Below are 20,899 nucleotides of genomic sequence, written 5' to 3'. Positions count from 1 at the left end.
ATGGACACCATGAACGAATTTTTTGAGAGACACAAATAACCATAACTGACCTGTGGTAATATGATATATGTTTATGGGTCTCATGTGCATACATATGTTCATGTGTGTGCACAGATTTGTGCAGGTAGACACACACACACACAAAAAAAAAAATGTGTGCATGCTTGACCGCCTTGGCTGGCTGGCAGCTAGTGAGATCCAGGAATCCTCCTGCATCCACCCCAGTGCCGGGGTGACAGATGTGTGCAGCCATGTCAGCTTTTTTGACTTGGGTATGGGGGATGTGACCTTAGGTCATTGAGCTTGCATGACAAACATGTGAACCACTAAGCCATCTCCCCAGTCTTGTTTGGGGATATTTGGGCCACAGGGTGGAGCTTCTAACTCCATGGTCTTTGTTATTCCATAAATGCCTAGAGTAATATGGTAAAAGTAAGTTTTTCACCTTTGCTTGGAAAAGCTTGGTAACAATAAAAGTAAATGAGTTTCTTGAGACAACATTGAGACTGCAGAAGCATATATATATTTATATATTTACCAGAAACCATTTATATATTTACATATATGCATACCTGCATATATATACATGCATATATAAACACACAGGCATACATATACACACACACATACACATACATATATTTCTCTCTCCTTCTCGGCCTATTCCTTTTACTCTCAACAATCAGACATAGAAAAAACCCTAAGATTTCCCTAATGTCCCCTCACTTTTCTATCTCAGAGCTAGACATTTAGAAATTGTCTGGCATATTTTTTCAGTAGTATGAGACCATCCAGAGAGTATGAGAGTAGGTATAAGACCATCCAGTTTCATAAGGAGCCCTGCTCATATCTGGGAGACACACGGCACCTTCCTCAGTCCTAAGCATATGTCAGCCTCACTAACGCTTATGCAACGAGGTCGCTAGACAAGCACAAAGGACAGGTTCTGATGGCTTCCAGACAGCTGAGCACATGGAGGTTTCTGGAAAGTGGGGAACTCAGGAGGAGCACGGGAGCCCTGTGCCTCTTCCCCATGCCTCAGCCCTGGGCATCCATTCATCTGAAATCTTTGCAATGTCCTTCATCAGAAACCAGCAAATATGTTCCCCTGGGGTTCTGTGAAAGGTTCAAGCAAACTAATAAGACCTGAGGAGAGTTGCAAGGCTCTGGTTTGTAGATGGCCACCGGAGGGCTCAGGTGAAGCTACACAGGCCTTGGATTGGCATTTGAGGGTAGGGAGGGGGCATAATTGAGGAAATTGTTCGGGAACTCTGGTATCTCTAGGTTGACAGTGTCAAAAAAGGAGCCAGATGGGAGAACGTTCAGCTCTGCAGAATTAACTGAGTGAATGCTGTTGGGAAGACGTGCCTACCCCTTTCAGGTCACACACAAAAAAAAAAAATCTATGTTAGAGCTATACAGCAGCAGACACAAAGAGAGACAGAGAGAGACAGAGTCAGAGAAAGAGACAGAGACAGAGAGAGATTATGTACCAGTATTTTTCAGGTAGGAAAATCCTTAACAAATTATTAGCAAACTGAATTCAACAATGTTTTAAAGGAACATAGATTCTAACCAAGCAGGGTTTATTTCAGTAATCCAAGGCTGGTCTAATCCTGAGAGAGGCTCAGAGTGGTCAGTGGCAGAGAAAACAGAGGACTGTAAGAACGCCCACCCACAGTTTTTATTTAACCTTGTTCCCAAGGTCTGAGCCAGTGCAATTAGGCAATTAAAAGAAATACAGGTAACTGAGGCAAGACACATGATCGTGTGTTTTGAAAACCTCAAATAACCTCCATCCAAACCGAGCTGCTAAGCCTACCACAGAAGCATGGCTGCCGAGGTGTCCGTAAAAACACAAAACCACCGGGAACTCAGTGCTGCAAGCTCTTACAACAACTGCACTTAGAAAACAAACTTCTAAAGTTGTCTTTTCTTATTGTTGTTGGCTTGTGCTTTGCTTTAGCTTTTGGGGTGTATGTGTGTGTGTGTGTGTGTGTGTGTGTATTCATGTATCCATGTGTGTTGTCTATAGGTGCACGCCTGTGCACACATACACATTCCTGTGCATGGATGTGGTGGTCAGAGGTTGACGCTCAAGTTCCTCTCCAGTCTCTCTCTGCCTTATTTGCTTTGAGGTAGTTTCTCACTGAGCCTGGAGTTTACTAATTGGTCTAATTGGATGGCCAATAGGTCCTAAAAATCTTCCCATCTCTGCTGCAATTGTGCTGGGGTCACATGTGTGTGCCACGGGGACCAGCTTTATACCTGAGTGTTCGAAATCCAAACTCATGCTTGTGTAGCAAGTAAGTCCCAGACTGAGCCAGCTCCCTAGCCCCTTGACAAGATTTGTTGTGTTATTTGTTCTGGATTTTGTTTGTTTGTTTTGGGGGTGGGGTGTGTTGTTTCCTTTAGTTTGGTTTAGTTTCTCTTTTTTTTTTAATCTTTTTTTTTTAAGATTTATTTATTTATTATAGGTAAGTACACTGTAGCTGTCTTCAGACACACCAGAAAAGGGCATCAGACCTCATTTCGGGTGGTTGTGAGCCACCATGTGGTTGCTGGGATTTGAACTCTAGACCTTCGGAAGAGCAGTCGGGTGCTCTTACCCACTGAGCCATCTCACCAGCCCCTGGTTTAGTTTCTCAAGACAGAATTTCTCTGTGTAGTCCTGGCAGTCCTGGAACTCCCTCTGTAGATCAGGCTTGCCTCAAGCTTAAAGATTTGCCTGCCTCTGCCTCCTGAGTACTGAGATTTGGTGTGCACCACTACTGCCTGGGGTTTGTTTGCTTGTTTGGTTTTCTTTTTTTAAGACAGGGGTTCATACTATAGCTCAGGATGGCCTGGAACTCAAAATGAAGCCCAGGCTAGACCAGGAGCTCCCAAGCCTCCGACATTAGTTCCCTTTCACTGGACTTAGAGGAATGAGGCCCCCCGTGTCAGGCTTACTTTGTTCTGTTAGATGTGGAGATGGAACCCAGAGACTTGCAAGTGTCCCACGTGCACTCTCCCACTGAGCTACAAGCCATGCCCCCCAGAAACAAAATTGAGAAAACAACTTCATTCACCAAAACACTTAGGGAGAACATTTAATTAAAGATATAATATTGCAAAGGGCAATTCAATAAGATGTCCCCAAGTGTGTTCTCGTGTGTGTGTGTCAAGATTTAAAAACCTATATGAAAAGCAAAAAAGCTGAAACAAGTTTGAAAGAGAATGTACAACACAGACTTGCAAAGGCGGTGTGTCTTAGAATAAAGAGAGAGGCTCAAATGGATAAACAGAATGGAGCACGGAGATAAAGCTACACAACCACGGTTCACTGATTCTCTGCAAAGGTCTCCAGGGACTTCAATAAAGACAAGATGGGTTTCATAGCAAATGGAGCCTGAATGAATGGATATTGTATGGAGAAACAATAAATCCCAAACCTCACCTCACATCACACATGGAAATTGACTCTAAAGTATTCACAGAGCTAAAAGTTAGAGGAAAAACAATTTAACTTCTACACAACCTTGGAGAAAATATTTGTGACAGTGGTCAGAAAAAAATAATTCTCGAAGAGGATATCAAAGCAAAAATGATAAAAGAAAAATTTACATAAGAAACAAGGACATTTAAAAGCTCTCATCTTTAAAGTCACAGTTAGGGATGGGGGAGGTAGCTCATTTGGCAAGACGCTTGCTCACAAGCATGAGGAGCTGAGTTCAATGCCAGGGATGGTGGCACACACTTGTAATCCCAGTGCTGCAGAAGCAGAGACAAGTGGGTCCCTGAAGCTACAAGCTAGACAGTCTAATCTAACTGGTGAGCCTCCACGCCAATAGCTGCCTCTGCCTCAAAGGAGGGAGATGGCCTTCCTGAAGCTAACAGCCAAGGTTGTCCTCTGACCTCCACACACGTACACACACTTCTGCACATACATGTGAACACACACACACCACCCTTTTTTTTTAAGTTGTAGTTAATAAAACACAAAGATAAGCTACATATTTGGAGGCAAAATTTTCAGGAAAATGTCCTTGAGCCTAGAGCTCACACAAAACTCTTACGACTCAATAAAACCAAACATCTCAATTAAAATGGCCAACGGATTAGAACAGGCATTGTCCAGAAGAAGATACCAAACAGCCAATGAGCACATGGAAATATTCTCCATGATGCGAGTCCTCTGAGAAATGCTAGCTAAAACCAAAGAAGATTCCATATACCCTGACTAGAAAGGGTAAGATTAAAATGATTGAGAATATTAAGTAGAGGCAAGGACAAAGAATGCTGGAACCCTCTCCTACATTTCTGGTGAGAGTACAAAAACATTACAACCATTTTATAAAAGGGTAGGGCAGAATCTTTTAACATCAAATATTCACTAATCATAATATCAAGCAATTGTATCCCAGGTATTGAACCTAAAGCGTGTAAACAGAGGTAAGGAGTGTGGCTCGGTGTAAGCACCAGGACCTGAGTTCAAATCTCTAGCACCCACAGAAAAAGCCAGGCATGCCTGCATGTGTCTGCGACCTCAGCATTGAGAGTGGAAACCGGAGAATCCCAAGCATTCACTGGCCTGCCAATCTAGCCTCCGGTGTAGTGAGAGGCTCTGCCTAAAGAAAATAAGACAGAGCAACAGGGTTCACCTTGACATCCTGCTCTGGCCTCTACATGTACACACAATTACATCTGTATAGTCATGTACATACACCACACACACACACACACACACACACACACACAAGTGAAACATGCCCAAAGCCAGGGACTTGGACCATGTCTACAATCCCAGCACTTGAAAAGCTGAGACAGAAGAATTACTGAAAATTCGAGACCAACCAGGACCACATAGTGAACTTCAGACCAGTATGGAATCCATAGTGAGATACAGTCTCAAAAAAAAAACCAGACAAATAAAAAATAAATCCCACATGAAACACACACACCAACATCCCCAGCAGCACCACCCACAAGGTCCAAGAGCTGGACGCTATCTAGATATCTACTGAATGGTGAATGTGTAAATGAAGGGCGATGCACACATGCCACAACATACGACAGAGCCGTAAAGGAGAATGACACAAGTAACCTTCAAAAACATTGTGCTAATTAAGACCTGCTATAGTTTGGGTAGGAGTTCCCCAAAGGTGACCAGCCTGTGGCATCTTCAGGGGGTAGCAGAACCTTCAAGGGGTGGAATCTAATGGAAAGGCATTAGGTCACTGGTGCGTGCCAGTGGGGTGTGTCCTACTGGGAACCCAGATTCTCCTCTCTTTGTTCCCTGACTGCCACAAGCTAAGAAGCTTTCTCAGCTCCATGGCATGCTGGCTCACCCTCGCCCAAAAACAAACACAGGCAATGACCTTTAAAACCCTTTTCTCTTTATAAATTAACTGATTGTCTCAGCTGAACAAGAAAACAGAAAAAACAAAAGATAAATATGGACGCTAAGTGATGAACGACTGCATTTATGTGAAATTCTACAAAAGGCAATCCTTCCGTGACAGACACAAGTGAGTGTCCTTCTGGAGCTGGGGTAGCGGGAGCAGCTCATGGTCAAAAGGGCAGGCACTCTTCTATGGTGAGGGCCCTGTCACTCTGACTGTGGTAGCACCTTACATGCGTGTATAAATTTAGGAAAATCCATCCAGCTACATTTTGAAGACAGATTGACTTTACTATGTGAAACTATTTCCAAAATTGGCAAACAGAAGAAAACATAATGATATAGTCAAATGCTTATGATTACAAGCTAATGCTTATGCATATAATAAGATGATAATCATGAGATGACAATATTCAACTAAGTGGTGTCCATTTTTTAATCTATATTTACCATTTCAAGGTAGGGGCTAAGTAAATGAGTTTATGTGTAGAATCACCACGAATAGGCTAGTTCAAAAGTGACTAATAAAGGCATATTTTTTTAAAATACAATCCTGGAGAGATATCTTGTCAATAAACGTTTACGGAATAGGTATGAGGACTAGAGTTCAGATTCCAGGACTTGCACAAGCCAGATGTCCCTGAAGGCACGTCTAACCCCTTCTGAGGGGCCAGCAACAGGAAGATCAATGAGGCTTGCTGGCTTCTAGCCTGGCTGAGAAATTGTAAGCCCAAGGTTCAGGGAGAGACCCTGCTGTAAATGTAAATGTCACTTTTATTTTCTCAGATGAAGGGATGAGAGGAGAGACACACCCAAACTTTATGAATACAGGGCTTGTGCTGAGCCCAGAGCACTTCTATCTCTGTTCTAACTCTCCCTGGGCCTACACCTGGATGCTTCTAACCTCTGTACAAGCTAATCTTCTGCAAGCCTGAACCCTGACAGCTTCAGCTTCCAGCCTTCTTCTGCTAACCTAGGCCTAGAATTTTCGGCCTCTGAGACTTACTACTGAATAAACTCACCCTTTCTAGCTCTTTCTGAACTCTGGCCAGCTGGTTCTGAACTCAGCTCTTCTGGCGCAAACTCCTCTCCAAGCGAACTGATTCAAATTGGCTTCTCTTGGCTCCTGACTGAGTTACTCTGCTTAGAAAGACTGCCTCTGAACTCCATGAACTGGACTACTACTCCAAACTTAACTGAGTTACAACTACACTCAACCAAAGTCACCCCAACTCAGCTCAACTCAATTAACTCCCTCACTGCCCTTAAGTAGCCTCTCTTTCTTGTCCTTGTGAAAGTTGGGCATATCCTATGTCTGACTCATTCTGTCAAATTTTCTCTGATTCATCGCTTTGTCTGCCCCTCAATTAGATGGCATTTGTTTGGGATTAAAGCTGTGTACTAAAGGCGTGTCTACATTCCAGCCAGAGAGATCAAAGGCATGTGCTAAGGGCAGGTCTGCATTCCAGCCAGATCATAGTTTGGGATATGATGCCTTGCCAGAGCAGCCATGTTGCTGCTGGATTCCACTACACCCTGCCTCAGAGGAGTGAGTGAGGAAGGATAGTAGGCTTCTCTTGACATCCATGCATGCACATCTGCACAGATGCCTACAGACTCATAGTAACACATACAAAACAAATAGATATTTTAAAGATAAAGACATATATATATATATATATATATTTAAAACAACAGAAAATTATTTATTCAGAAGATAATTAAAAGAGAGAGAGAGAGAGATGCAGTAGCTGGAGAGAGAGCTCAGTGACTAGGAGTTCTGGCTGTTCTTCCAGAGGAGCCATGTTCAATTCCTAGCACCTACACAGTGGCTCACAAACCATCTGTAACTCTACTCCCAGGGATCCAGTGCCCTCTTCTGGTCTCCATGGGTACTGGGCGTGTGCATGGCGCACAGATGAATGTGCAGGAAAAGTACTCACTCATACATATAAATAAACAACATTTTTCTTAAAAGAAATACATACATAAGATATGGATCATGAGAAAAAGATATGGATCATGTCCCAAAAAAATAGGAAAAAACAAATATCAAAACAATAGTTTCAAAATATTTTCCTAAAATACCTTGAAATTGAATATCGAAACACAGCAATGACTTCAACACAGCCAACAATGAATCATGTCATGTCATGTTAAAGCTACTTTAAGGCGTGGGGTGGGGGAGTTCATCTTGGGCAAACAGACAAAAACAGTAAGCAAGAAAAGAGAAATAATACTGGCACTAGGTTATTTATCAATTCTTAACGCCCTCTCCCCAAATTTAACAAATTCAAGGCCCTTGAATATGGGAAATATAAGTCAAGGGTTTTATATCTACACAACCTAGTCTTCAAGTACAAGGCTATAAACAAACTCTCATAAACCTGCCAAAACTCAAGGCATATTGAGGCTGTGAGCCCTTCTGGTAGAATCTGTTAGAAAGAATAAGAGGTGGGTACTGTTAGTGAGCCACAGAGCAAGGCTGAGACATGACTATAGGGAGAAAACCCAGAACCAACTGTACAATTAGTAAAAAGCTGAAAAGCCTGGAGAATAAATAGTGCATGTAGATATGACTCACTAATAGACATTAATTATGAATAAAGAGATATTATTTATATCAGATACTGGGCGAGGGGAGGCTACATAATTTCGATATTGTTCAATATAGAGAAATAATTAGCCCCCCAAACATAGGAGCTAATTGCCCTCACATAAAGAAATTAATATAAATTTAATGAATAGAACAAATAAGAAAATTAAAAACCCACTCCATATAAAAAAGCCTTTGATATAAAATATGTAAAAAAAAAAAAAGATAGAGCTAAGCCAAACATATTAATCATATCAGTGAATATAAATGGGCTTAACTCACCTACTAAAAGAATGGGATTTACAGATTAGCTAATAAAGAAAAATCCAACCCTATACAGAATAGAAAAGACATACCTAAAACAAAGAAACTCAAAGGAGTTAAAAAGGCACGATTATGTATCAAGTAAACAAACAAACAGAGAGCAAACCAGAGCCATAATCTTTACGCCTGAGAAGGTCACCATTGCTAGATGTGCCTGTGTGTGTCATGATGCTGAAGGCTACATTCACAGTGAAGGTTTTGGTCATGGATATTTTTGCACCCAATAGAATGAGATTAACATCCATGAGCAGCAACACGCAATGATGCAGGAACAGACAGAAACCCACTAATCAAAAAGACCTCCACATACCTCCCCAATCCAGTCAAGTGCACTAATAATCAACAGAGTGCAGAAGAGCTAATCAAAATCAATCATGTAGATATCTGTCAAGTGTGATATTCTGATCAATGATAGACATTACAGCAGTCTTTTAAGTGCACATGGAACATGGAAAAAAACAAGAAAACTTGAAGGTTTTAAGTAATAGCAGTTCATCATTTTTGGAATACAGAGCAATAAAAATAGAAATCAATAACAAAACTGAAAAACAAAAAGCCCAACCATGTTGGAATTTACACCATAATTGGCTCTTGGCAAAGCAGGAGTTCTATGTAAAATTTCTTGAAAATAATGATAATATCTCTAATCTGTAACCAGAAATCCGTAAGCTATAACCAAAGGAAACATCAAAAAATATATGAAGTACATATGTTGACAAAAATTAAATTAATAGAAACTCAAAACTCACAACAATAAATAAATATTAAATGAAAAAAATGAGGAATAAGAAAGGCTGGAATTAATGGGTAGGAGGCCCAGGAAGAAAGCATAAACACACCACACTAAAAATGATCAAGAAAAGCAAATATGAAACCTGAGGGCTTTTGAGTTCACAGGGACTTTTTCATGACCCCATACAAACAAAACAGGAAACACATGTGAAATGTACTGTTATTGTTATGAGAAATAAAACATACCAAATCTCACCCCAGTAGACAAAAAGCAGAAAGTCTTTAAGAATGAATAGACTCCACACTATTGTGCTGCAGAGCAAGACAAAGTGTCCCAAACTCCCTTGCAATACTAAACAGAAGATTGTTCCCAAATCCTGACTAGAGCTCACCCCTACTCTACCTCCTCCAAACCTTGCCAACCAACCAACTAGTTAATATTAATTCAAAATTTCTCAAAGTTTTCCAAATGTAATAAAGTTGAAAGATGTCATATGCTTGCAATGGATGTAGAAAATGAATTTAACTCAATTAATTACTCGCTCATGCTGAGAGAGAGAGAGAGAGAGAGAGAGAGAGAGAGAGACTTCAGAGGCTGGATAGATGACTAGGGGATTAAGGACACTCGCTATTCTTGCAGAGGACCAGGATTGATTTCCCAAGACCTACATGGTAGCTCACAACTACCTGCAACTTCAGTTCCAGGGAATCTGACATGTCTTGCCTCCTTAGGCACCAAGCATGCAAGTGGTACGTGCACATCCATTCCCATTCAGGTACTCACACATACACATAAAGTAAAAATAAAACAAATATTTTAACCTAATAAAGTATAAACAATTGATAGGTGGATATTTTGTTACTGAATATTATAAAGATCTAAAAGAATATCTTACTTAACAGAGAAATAACAGTGTGTTCTTATGAAAGTTAAAAACAAGACAAGAAATCACATGTGTTGGTACACACCTAACAACCCAATATCTGAGATACAAGGGCAGAATGGCAAGTTCTAGGCTACAGGATGCTGCATCGTGAGACCCACTCACAGAAGAAGACAGACAAAAACAACAACTGTCTGGACTGTATTTGATATTGCTGTTTTAAGCCACCCAGGTTCTAGTAATTTCTACAGGAGCCACAGAAGATGGAGACATGGCCACACACACACACATACACCATCTCTCTCTTCTCCTTTCTTTTCTTCTTCCTTCCTTCCTTTCTTCTTTTTCCCTTCAGCTGCACAGGTAGAGAATGAAGGCAAATGACTCAACAGTTATTCCTATGGAACACAGGTAATAAAAGTAGTCAGCCAGTAGCTTGTCTTTATTATGAGTCAAGCTAAAGGAATATTCATATTTGGAGAGAAAGATTCCTGTGCTCTGCACTAACTAGATGAGCACCGGTCATGAGTCTTTTTATAACTCCACCATCAAAGGAGGAAGTGAGAAAGACCTGGAATGCGCTTTTTAAGTGGTGGGGGGAAAGGCAAGTTTCTGGGAACTTTGTTATGCTACCACCAAACAGAAGTTACCCTACATACATTTCACTATTTGACTGTATAGAAAGTGATTGCTCCTCTCCTTAAGTAGTAGAGCTCTGACACAGGTCAGTGATGATGGTCAGTTAGTCATAAGTTTTAAAGCTGAGGACCCCGGCAGAATGGTCTCTGTATTTTTAATGGGTCATCCAGGCTACTGTATTACAATACATTTGATGGGGAGAAGAGCAGCACTCTAATTTGCTTTGCTTTGCTGTCATAAAGCACTTACCAAAAAGAACTTGCAGAAGGAAAGGATTCATTTGGCTTAAATGGTACAGCCCATCATTAAGTGAATGCAAGGCAGGAACTCAAGCAGGAGCCTGGAAGCAGGAACTGAAGCAGAGACCACAGAGGAACACTGCTTCCTGGCTTGTTCCTCTGGCTTACTCAGCCATCTTTCTTATATCCCAGATCTTCCTGCCCAGGGATGATGCCGTCCATACTGGGCTGAACCTCCCCACATTAATCATCAATCAAGAACATGCCCCCATAGGCTTGCCCACAGCTCAATATAGTGGAATAATTTTCTCAAACAAAGTTCCCTCTTCCCAGATGTGTCAAACTGACAACCAAGATCTGCTGTCAGAAGCAAACCCAGGGCTTATGTTAGAAGGCTGTCATAATAGAGAAAAGCTATGCTAAATTCCATAACTAATTGGCAATGGCAAGAAGAGGAAGTGATCTATCTAAGGCATGTTTGAGATAATGCCAGAGTACCAGTATATTAGCCCTTCTCTCTCAAAGTTAACATTAGAAGTGATATATACCAAACTGCCTTTGGCATAAGAAGGCAGAAACAATAAATATCTAATCTTCCCTGTGAAAGGTTAAGATTCAAATGTAAATAACTAACTCTTGTGGAGCAGAACAGGGGAGACCTGTGTGTGCATACTCGTGTGTATGCATATGGAAGCAAAGGACAGCTTCACGAACTATTCATCTCTAGAGGTTTATCTACCCTGTCTCTCAGTGACCTGGAGCTCACCAAGAAGCCCAGGCTGGCAGACCAGCAAGGCCCAGGCATATATCTATTTCACCTCTCCAGTGCTGGAATTAAATTGCAAGCCACCATGCCTGTTTTTTTTTTTTTTTACCTTACCTTATTTATTTTATTTTATTTTATTTTGGTGTGTGTATGCGTGTGTGTGTGTGTGTGTGTGTGTGTGTGTGTGTGTGTTGTGCACGTGCATGCACACATGTACCCAGCTTTTTTTAATGTGGATTATGATTGAGCCATCTCAAATATATGTAACCCTTTATGGCAAATTGGTCATATGATCATGAGTTATCATCTTTTTCTACGTCTATGGCCAGCCCGTTTGTTCTTACAATTGAAACTACAGTATATGGTACATGAATGTATATGTATACATACACCCTTTCAATTTTATTCATGAGTCAGTCAGTCTCTGGGATTGATGAAAACGAAAGATACCTCAAGATGCTGGACACCTCCCTACATCAAATCTAACGTCAAATATAAAATGAGACTCGTGATGATTTGTGGACTGTTGAAGGGGTTAGAAGGACAGACAACCAAGACAGAAATAGAATGCTTGAGATGAAAGAAGGTACAGAAAATGGCTGAGCCTTCCCCACCACTGAAAGCTAGACTAGTGGTGAGTTCTCTACACTGTCTGCAGCAGTAGACTTCACATCTGAGCCAGCAATGCTCGCTTCCATGGCACTGCCATATCTCTTCAGAGCATAAGAGTTAAATGCACATGAACATCTCACATGATGGTTTCAACCTGTGAGTCTCAACTCCTTCAGCAAACCTCTGTCTCCAAAAATATTTACATTGCGATTCATAACAGCATTTATTATTACATTTACATTATTATTATTATTTAGATTACAGTTATAAAGTAGCAATGGAAGTAATTTTTTAGTTAGGGGTCACCACAACATGAGGATCTGTACTGAGGGATTGGAGTTAGGAAGGTTGAGAACCACTGTGCTAACACAGCATGACAGCCCAAAAGAATTCAACATCAGTCTTACCCACAGCTGGACAATCAGTACATATGACTTGAACAGGATCCATAGAAAACGACATCTCAAAGGATCTCTGACTTCTAATGTACTTTATCTTACAAAAACCAATTGGCTGGTTGTGGACTAAGACAGCCTACCAATTAGGAATCATAATTATTGTGCTAAACATAATAAAAGGAAATTCTAGCTAATTAGAAAGAATCAAAATCATATTCAATATTCAATAAAAATGTAACTCGTTATATAAACACTACAACATTTGATTAAGCAACTATATTCTCAAGTATTTTTGACAATTATAAATCCATTTGAAAAACATATTTTATGCAATATTCACATTGGAAAGAGAGCCAAATTTCATAATAATACGAAGTAAAGCAAAAACCATATTCAAGAACTTCATTATGTAATCCTTCCACACACACACACAATTTTTTTTTTCATCCACCCTCAATCATTTTTATTTCTTCGAGAAACAGTTTTTGTGTAAAATGTGCACCAGCAACGTGACACATCCAGGAGCTATGATAAGCACACAATACAATACCCACACCAAGTAAATTAAGGGAACTACAGATCAAACTAATTGCTGGAATCTAGTGGGGCATCTAAGTACACACAGAGGAGATGGACAGGAGGGCAGAGCATCTGAGCTAAGTAGTCAGCATTAAGTCAGCGTCTGCCACGCTACACTAAGGACCACAGAGGGAAAGAACATTTCGGACAAAGAACATAGTACACTGCTGGAATTAAATACTCAGCCCACTGCACGCACAGTGAAACTATAAAACAGATACGATGCTGGATGAGCCGGAAGATGAAGAACTTAGTGACTTTCTGGAGAGTTTACTGTGAAGAGTGCAAGCCTTGGAAGACTCGGAATTGCCTGGCTCAAACAAACGGCGCCACTCCCCGAGACGAACATTTTTTAAAGTGTTCCACTTTGAGACAATACAGTGAGGTTTCTCTTTTTATCTGCATGCTAGATGCCTGAAGAGATGTAAGGGCATCTAGTTCAAGATACATGCTTGGACTAGAAGGCTATCCTGGGGAGTAATAAACATAAGAGAGATAGCTGATATGATTGGGGAGGCAGGGAGAAGGAAGCTGGACTAAATATGGAAATTTGGGTAAGTGTTTTAAAAACAAAACAGAGTCCTTAAAAAAAAAAAAAAAGGCTGAGTGTAGATGGTCAGAAACATGGGAGAGTTTAAGAAATGCATGAACTAGTATCAAATAACACAGAGGAGTCATGGAAAACATAAACTAAAAACTGTTGTTTGTTTTACAATCACAAATCACTTATTGTTGCGAATATGAAGAGAACAAGCATTTCCCCTGCCAGAAGCTGCTCTGTGGTGTTGTGCAAAGAGTTTTTTTTTCAAGACTGCAGATCACAGTCCTGTGTTCAAAGGAAGAATGTTTTTCTATCCTGGTAACTTTATCGTGTGCAAAAAAAAAAAAAAAAAGAAAAAAAAAAGAAAGGAAGCTATCTATTGATTTATGCAGCAGGAAGATTGAGCTTGCATAGGGAGGAGCAGCTTTATCCTTAAACTGCTCAGTTGTCTGCAAGATGGCTCAATGGGTAAAGATGAAAGTGCTTGTCACAAAGCCCGACAGCAGAGCTCAGTCCTCTAAGTCACATGGTAGAAGGAAAGGCTCCTAAAAGTTGTCCTCTAACCTGGACAGGCATCCCATGGTGTGCAAGTACACGTGTATGCGCGCGTGTACACACACACACAAAAATATATATAACTTAAAATTTTCTAAGTACCTCTAATGTAATCAAAATTATGTTTAGTTATTAAGCCAAAGATACTGAGTTAATGAACACATTAAAAATGATACCTATTATATAATTAGGTATCTTGAATTTAAATTATTAGTGGCTGGTTTCCAAATTTGACAGACATTATGACGGGTGTTCAGATACAGGATTCATGTTTCTCAACTGTCACATTGTCATCACAACACAAAGAATGACAGGAAAGCAGCTCACGCCTTAAAATGGTTCTGGGTAGGTAACCAGCTAGCATTTTGCTAGACATATCAACTCTAGGAGTCCCCAAGCAGGAGAAACAAGGAGTGCAGTCTCGTCCAATAGTCTGTGCCCCATTTAAATACTATCACTTTTTAAAAAAAACAACTTGCTGCATTCTAGAAAGCTAGACTCAAAGTATATATGCCATCCCCACTTTGGTAGCAAGCACATGGTTTTATTCTTGATGATAAAAGCAGGCCACATCTCTCCACTCCACACCATGGGCCAGCCTTCTGTGCTAAGCACTTCTCATAGGCCATCTTCTTCCATCTTCACAACAGCTATCGCATTATAAATGATTCAACCAAAGCTTAGATGAGTTAAACTGACTTGTTCAAGGTCACGAAGCTTACAAGAGGCAGAGTCAAGATTCAAACCAAGGCCAGAATCTGAAGTTAGAGCCCCAAGACTTAACTTCTGCCATTGTCAAAAGCAAAGCTTCATGCTAAAAAGCGCACACACACACACACACACACACACACACACATTCCAGGTTGGTTATTGCTAACTACCAACAGAAAGAAAAAGTTGGGGGAGGGGTGGTAGAATCCCTTTAAGAAACCCAGATAGATCATGAACCATTCCTATGTCTACATGTGCTGTATAAACATCTTCACTACAATAGACTCTGAAAGAGAAGTTGGGGGCCACAAAGAGGAACAAGAACGTGGCTCTTCTGCAGTTGCTTGAGGGAATGCTGGGAGTTTTCACCTCCTGTTATCAGGCAAGCTCTGCAGACGGCACAGAGACTGAAGGCTTCACACAGGCTCACAACTACATCTTCACTAAAACTAATCTATCTTGCATTTGTTGCTTATCACATGTAAGAAAATGCTACTGCATACAAAATAAAGACCGCTTGTCCTAGCTCTCTGATACTCTACACTTCGGAGGTAAACGTAATCTGTTTGGGTTCAAATGCAAGTACTTCCTCTTGCTGCTTCAACCAAACTATATCCACTTCCTGTATGTGGAACCTTCACTTCTCAAGAGGCTCCAAGAAAGAGTCATAAAATAATCTTGTTCCACTATATTAAGCCTAACCCTCCCTCTACTTGGTTCTTAAGAAGGCTGTGCTGTGCATACTCCTGACTGCAGAGGAGACAAGGACTTCTGTCTCTCCCCTTTCCCTCTGGTGATCTTCACGCCCAGTACAAGAGAGAGAAAAAAAAATCTTCTCTTTGGTCCTTTCTTCTTTCTCTTCTACAAATTGCTGTACTCCTACCAAGTCCAAGTTTAAACTGCAATCTGCAACTTGGCTTTAGGAAATGTATTTACCGTCATCCACTATGCCGCTTTTCCTGCTCTGTTGCTGTTTTCTGGAGTGCACATCACAGCCATTCGTGTTAAGTGCGTAAAGGAGGAAAAGCAAAAATAAATTCCTAATTCTAAATGTAAAATATGTTTATAAGGCCCCAAAACAGCACCCTTTTATGTATCCCCTTTGCCCTCCAACGATAGCTATTACTGTCATTCCCTACTTTAGATGAGATTCTAAGGCACAAAACTATTAAGCTAATTGACCCAGGTCTCACAGGTCATCAGAAGGGCATGCACAGCTCAAATCCACATGTTTTAGCCCAAACTAAAACATGTCCAGTTTATTCTCTATAGACAAAAACATCTGTTTTGCAAACAAGTATAGTATAGTTATATTTCAGTACACAAATTGCACTACACAAGCAAGCTCTGATCTACTTTTTTTTTTCTGCCATCCTAGAATTCACTGCCCAGGAAAAAAGCAAAACAAAACATGAGGCAGACATTAAAATACAACACAAGGAAGAGAGCACAATAAGAGGACAGTGATATCCACTGGCTTTAACCTGAAAACACTTATATAATATGTTACAGAGTCAAATGACAGGTGGTGGGGCTTACTGACAACCAGGGTACAATAAAGTTTTCAGGGGTACCAATTTGTCCTCAAGTTGGAATCTCTGCACTGATTCTGTTACGGATACTGTAAAATAAGTACATCCAATATTTTTGAAAGTCTCTGTAGAAACAGAATTTAACTTTGAGGGTACATTTGACTTTTGGAAACAGGCAAAAAAAAATCACAAGGGACTTTTTTCACTGTTTAGAAGAGATAGACAATTGAAATGGGACATGCTTGATTGCACAGTAGCTATCATGTATTGGATATATGTTATATGCTGGGATCATGAGCTATTTCACCTGTATTTTCTCACTTATTATCACAACTACACTATCAGCAGCTTCGCCCCAGATCTACAGATGAGGAAATGAAGTTTGGAGGAGTCAGTTATCTTGCCCAAGGTCAAACAGAGGCAGAACTAATATTTACACCCAGCTGTTCTGGATTTCAAAATCATGGTGAAAGCTCTGGTGGAAAGTGGGCACACACAATTTCTAAAGCCGCATCAGTCTGGACACCGTGTGATCTTCAGCCAGTCAGTCTTATGTGGTGGGTAAATGGTATACAGCATTTTGTCTAACACATTCCAAATCCGTGCTAGTACCATTTCAAAGAAGAATTACACAGACTTAAGAAGTGACAGCATTACAGAATCAATGTGTACTTCTTTGGAAGACACAAAGAATCATTTAGAAAAATAAGTTCTAGATACTCTTGTATGAAATACCAACTGATTGCTTATTAAAATGATCGTTTATTTACAGCCAAAAGCTTAAGTTTCTGAATCCCTCAAGTGCACTCAGGTAAACAATCAAATCAACCAACCTACCAAGTACATACCCAAGGCCTACTAGTGCACATTGCAATAGGAGTTACTATGGGGACCATGCTGGAAATGTCCTCCGTCCACATGGAGTTACCATGATGTTACCAGCCAAGCACAGAGCCAGTCATTATTGGTACAACCAAATTCCTCCTGTGCAATTAGAGTTTGTGGAAGCTGCCCTACAAAGAAAGCCTGCTCTTTGGAAAAATCATTAGATCAATTAGATCATTTTCCCAGTGCCCCTTTCACTGTCTTGTAAGCCCCCACACAGTGGAGGTTAGCTGCTCCAGGGGAGCAGTGTTGCTATGCACGAGTTAATTTTCTTTATACTGAATGCAGAATTCAGCCTGCTCTCTGTTCCCTCCCCCCTCTCTCCCTTCTTGCCTCTTCCACCCGAAGTGGAAACTGCAGACTCAAACTCCCCGATGGCTCCAGCACCAGGAACTGGGCATGCTCAGAAGGCCAGGCAGGCTTTGGTTGCAACTGACAGTTCCCCGCCCCTGATTTGCCGCTGCCCCCCTTCCCCCACTCCAACAAGAGATACCGAAATGTTTATCTGAAAGATACGAGGCCTCTTTTTCCCGAGATTGACCCCATTTTAATTTCGTCTCGCGGGGTCTTCGGTCTGGAGAACCCCACTGCTAGCCCCAGTAGACTGCATTATTTTTCAGCACCGGGGACAGCGCCGCGCTGCCTCCGCCGTCCACCCTCCCCCACCTCCTTCCACCCCCCACCCGCCACCCGCCCCAACCTCAGCCCCCACCCCCGCACCAGCACAATGCCAAGGTCTCCCAGCAGCCGCAAACGCCGCAGCTGCGATAGCTCCCAGCCGGAGGCCGGGCCGAACGCCGGGCCGGCTGCTACTTACACTGCTCCGCTTTGGTGGACATGGTGCTGTCCAGATGGAAAGGCTTTGCCCCAAAATCTGTGTCGTGTGAGCTCCCTCGCTCCGCCAGCGATGTTGCGAGGAAAAGAGCGCATACCCCCCACCCCCCACCCCCTCGCTTTCCCCCTCCCTTAGGCCCGTGTCGCTACCATTCGGACAAAACGCACATCAAATTGCAGAATTCGGTCCCGGAAGGTTAGGAAATCGCCCCCGGAGAAATGGGTGGGATTTAATGGGCGGCCAAAGGCTTCCTGTCCGTCCCCTCCTGGAGCTGCCCGCGTGGATGTGGGCGGGGAGACCGAAAGGAGAGAGCGAGCTGCGGCTCCTGGTGAAATGGGAAAATGGGCTCGACCGGGGGAGGAGTATTTCCATTCATAAGGCGCACGGAGGGGCCGGGTGTTTCCCAGAGAAAAGCCTCTTAAAGTGCCGGAGTCCCCGACCATTTGGATCTCCCCATTGGCGTTCTCCAGGCCCGTAGATCCTGCGAGCGAAGCAGCCCCCGGCGCCTCGACGCGGTGACCGGAGAGGAGCACAGGTGCGTCCCACGCGCGTCTCAGCCTCCGGGAGGAAGGGCAGGGAGGCGGATCCGGGGCGGGCTGCACACAGCCGGGCCGGAGGGCGACGACAGTGCTCCAGAGGACTGCGAGGAAGGAAATGGAGAAGTAACCCTCTGCATGGCTTCCCGGCGTGCTGCGCTCCGTGCCCTCTGCCTCCCCTGGCGGATGGGCTCTCCTGCTGCTGAGCAGCGATGGGAGGTCCCACTGCCAGGGGGCTGTGAGAAGACTTGAGGGGGTGTGGGTTGGAGCTAGGGAAAGGAGGAGATTTCCATAGATGGTAAAGGTGGAAGGTCCACAGAAAAGAAAGAGGAGAAACTGGAGACAGAAAGAACCCAGGTGTGCTCCTCGCAAGCAGTCCAGCCTGGGCGCCTGGAAGAAGCCCCTCTCTCTGCTGGGAAGCAGAAACCAATGGAAAAGGGAAGCGATCAAAAGGGCAACATGCATATTAACAGGAAGACTCCTGGAGAGTCCACCTCAAAGTAGAAAAGCACTGGAAGCCTGGGTTTAGGAGAACCAGATCCCAGACCCTGTTCCATTGCTTGCTACCCGTTAAGCCTGTGGTTCTTCACCATCTGTAAAATGGGAACAATAAAATCCTGCCACCCGGAATCAATGGGCAGTGGAATAATACAACGGAAACAGAAAGACTAACTGCCAGTCATTAGAACCAGTCTTCACTCAAATCGTTCATTTGGAAAACTGGGCGGGGTGCGGGGGTGGGGGAACAACAAGCATAGCAAACTGGTTTAGCAAAAGCAATAGGAACTGTAAGTTGCTGAGCGATTTTTAATATGAAGAAAATCAATGTTCTTCCATCTCAGGAAGAATGATATGTAGGTTAAGGAAATACTAGTAAGTTCCCTGAGAAAAGTACTAATTATCCAGATCTTTGACTATTAAAAACAAACACTGGGAACAATTATCAAGGTATTCCAAGTGGCCTGGAAAACAGACGTCTAGGGAGCTGTCCGTGGTGCAAGTCCTGCGGAGCTGTTTGACTGCAAACAAGGGGAAGAGATTTGGCTCCTGGGGATGTCCCTCTGACTGCAATCTTGGTAGGTAGCTTGAGGTACCTGCCCAGAGACCATCGCGCTCTACCACTGCTTACTCCCCAGACCACAGCCCCGTCTCAGGCAAAGACAAATGATTCTTTGAAGAACGACGGCGAACAGTTCGTCTTGAGTAAATAAAATCAAAATACATGGAAGTGGTTCTGAACAAAATATGAATATAATGAACATTTCTGAGAAAATGACAAACGTTTCGTGTGATTAGAGGAAAGCTCAAGGATTTATTCCAAAATTTCTGGGAAGCTGGAGGCATTAATAAAGAAAACAGTAATTGAAATTTGAAAGGAAAAAAAAAGTAGCTTGGACAAACACAGAACAAAAGAAGAAATACGCCTTGGAAATTATTCCCTCACCCCCTGCCTGATGTTGCTGCTGTTTGTCACTGAACATCTGTCTCCACATTGAGAACCAGCTGCTGCTGAGGTCATGCGCACCCCGGGAGAATCCCGATCTGGGTTTCACACCTGCCTTTTGTGCTCTTTCACTTTCTTATGCTTTGATTTTTCTCATCAAAACAAAACAAAAAACAGTATGGTGATAGTCCTATCAAAAGTTGTTGTCAAGATTACATGAGTATACTCATGAGAGTCCAGAGCTTCCAAGCACACTCAAACAGCAGTTGTTGTTGGCAGTGCTGCTCAGAATGCTCACAGGCCTCCAGTATATTCGGATCAGTTCTCTTCTTGGCCCCTTCAAAGTCCCTAATCATACACACCATTGACACTATTCCTCAGCCTTGGCTCTCACTGCTTCAGGCTTCGGACTTGTGAGGGCTAATTCACCAGCCCGGACAGTCTCCACACCCAGTTTCTCCATACCAGCACAAGCTCCGACTTACTCCTCTGGGGAGATGTGACCTTCCTTATCTTCATCTTCTCCCCTTCCTTTTCCCCCTGCCCTTAGCCTTTCTTACTACTTTTTTGTCCATTGCAGAAATTGGAAGATCTGGACTAACCATCCTACTGCATTAGCAGTGCACATCACTACCTTCTAGCTGCATTATTGTGCCTACCTGAGGTCCACTCCTGGCCACAATAGATACTTGCAGGAGTCTTTGATAATTC

At 42.4% G+C, this 20,899-nt stretch overlaps 1 protein-coding gene across 3 annotated transcripts in view; it reads right to left on the bottom strand.

The window, feature by feature from the left end:
• The window catches only part of Unc79 (unc-79 homolog, NALCN channel complex subunit), a 236,261-nt gene extending 217,354 nt beyond the window's left edge, over positions 1–18,907 (bottom strand). Inside the window, exon 1 of one of the 3 annotated variants that reach the window (XM_021178827.2) lies at positions 18,191–18,907. In XM_021178827.2, the coding sequence (XP_021034486.1) occupies positions 18,191–18,212 (22 nt within the window). In that variant the 5' untranslated portion in view covers positions 18,213–18,907. The remainder of the gene's footprint in view (positions 1–18,190) is intronic. The other 2 variants (XM_029484464.1, XM_021178826.2) reach the window with 2 other exon arrangements.
• Between the last annotated feature and the right edge of the window lie 1,992 nt (positions 18,908–20,899).

The sequence above is a fragment of the Mus caroli genome, chromosome 12 (assembly GCF_900094665.2).
Source record: "Mus caroli chromosome 12, CAROLI_EIJ_v1.1, whole genome shotgun sequence".
Lineage (NCBI taxonomy): Eukaryota > Metazoa > Chordata > Mammalia > Rodentia > Muridae > Mus > Mus caroli.
This window is presented reverse-complemented; position numbering and strand designations above follow the sequence as displayed.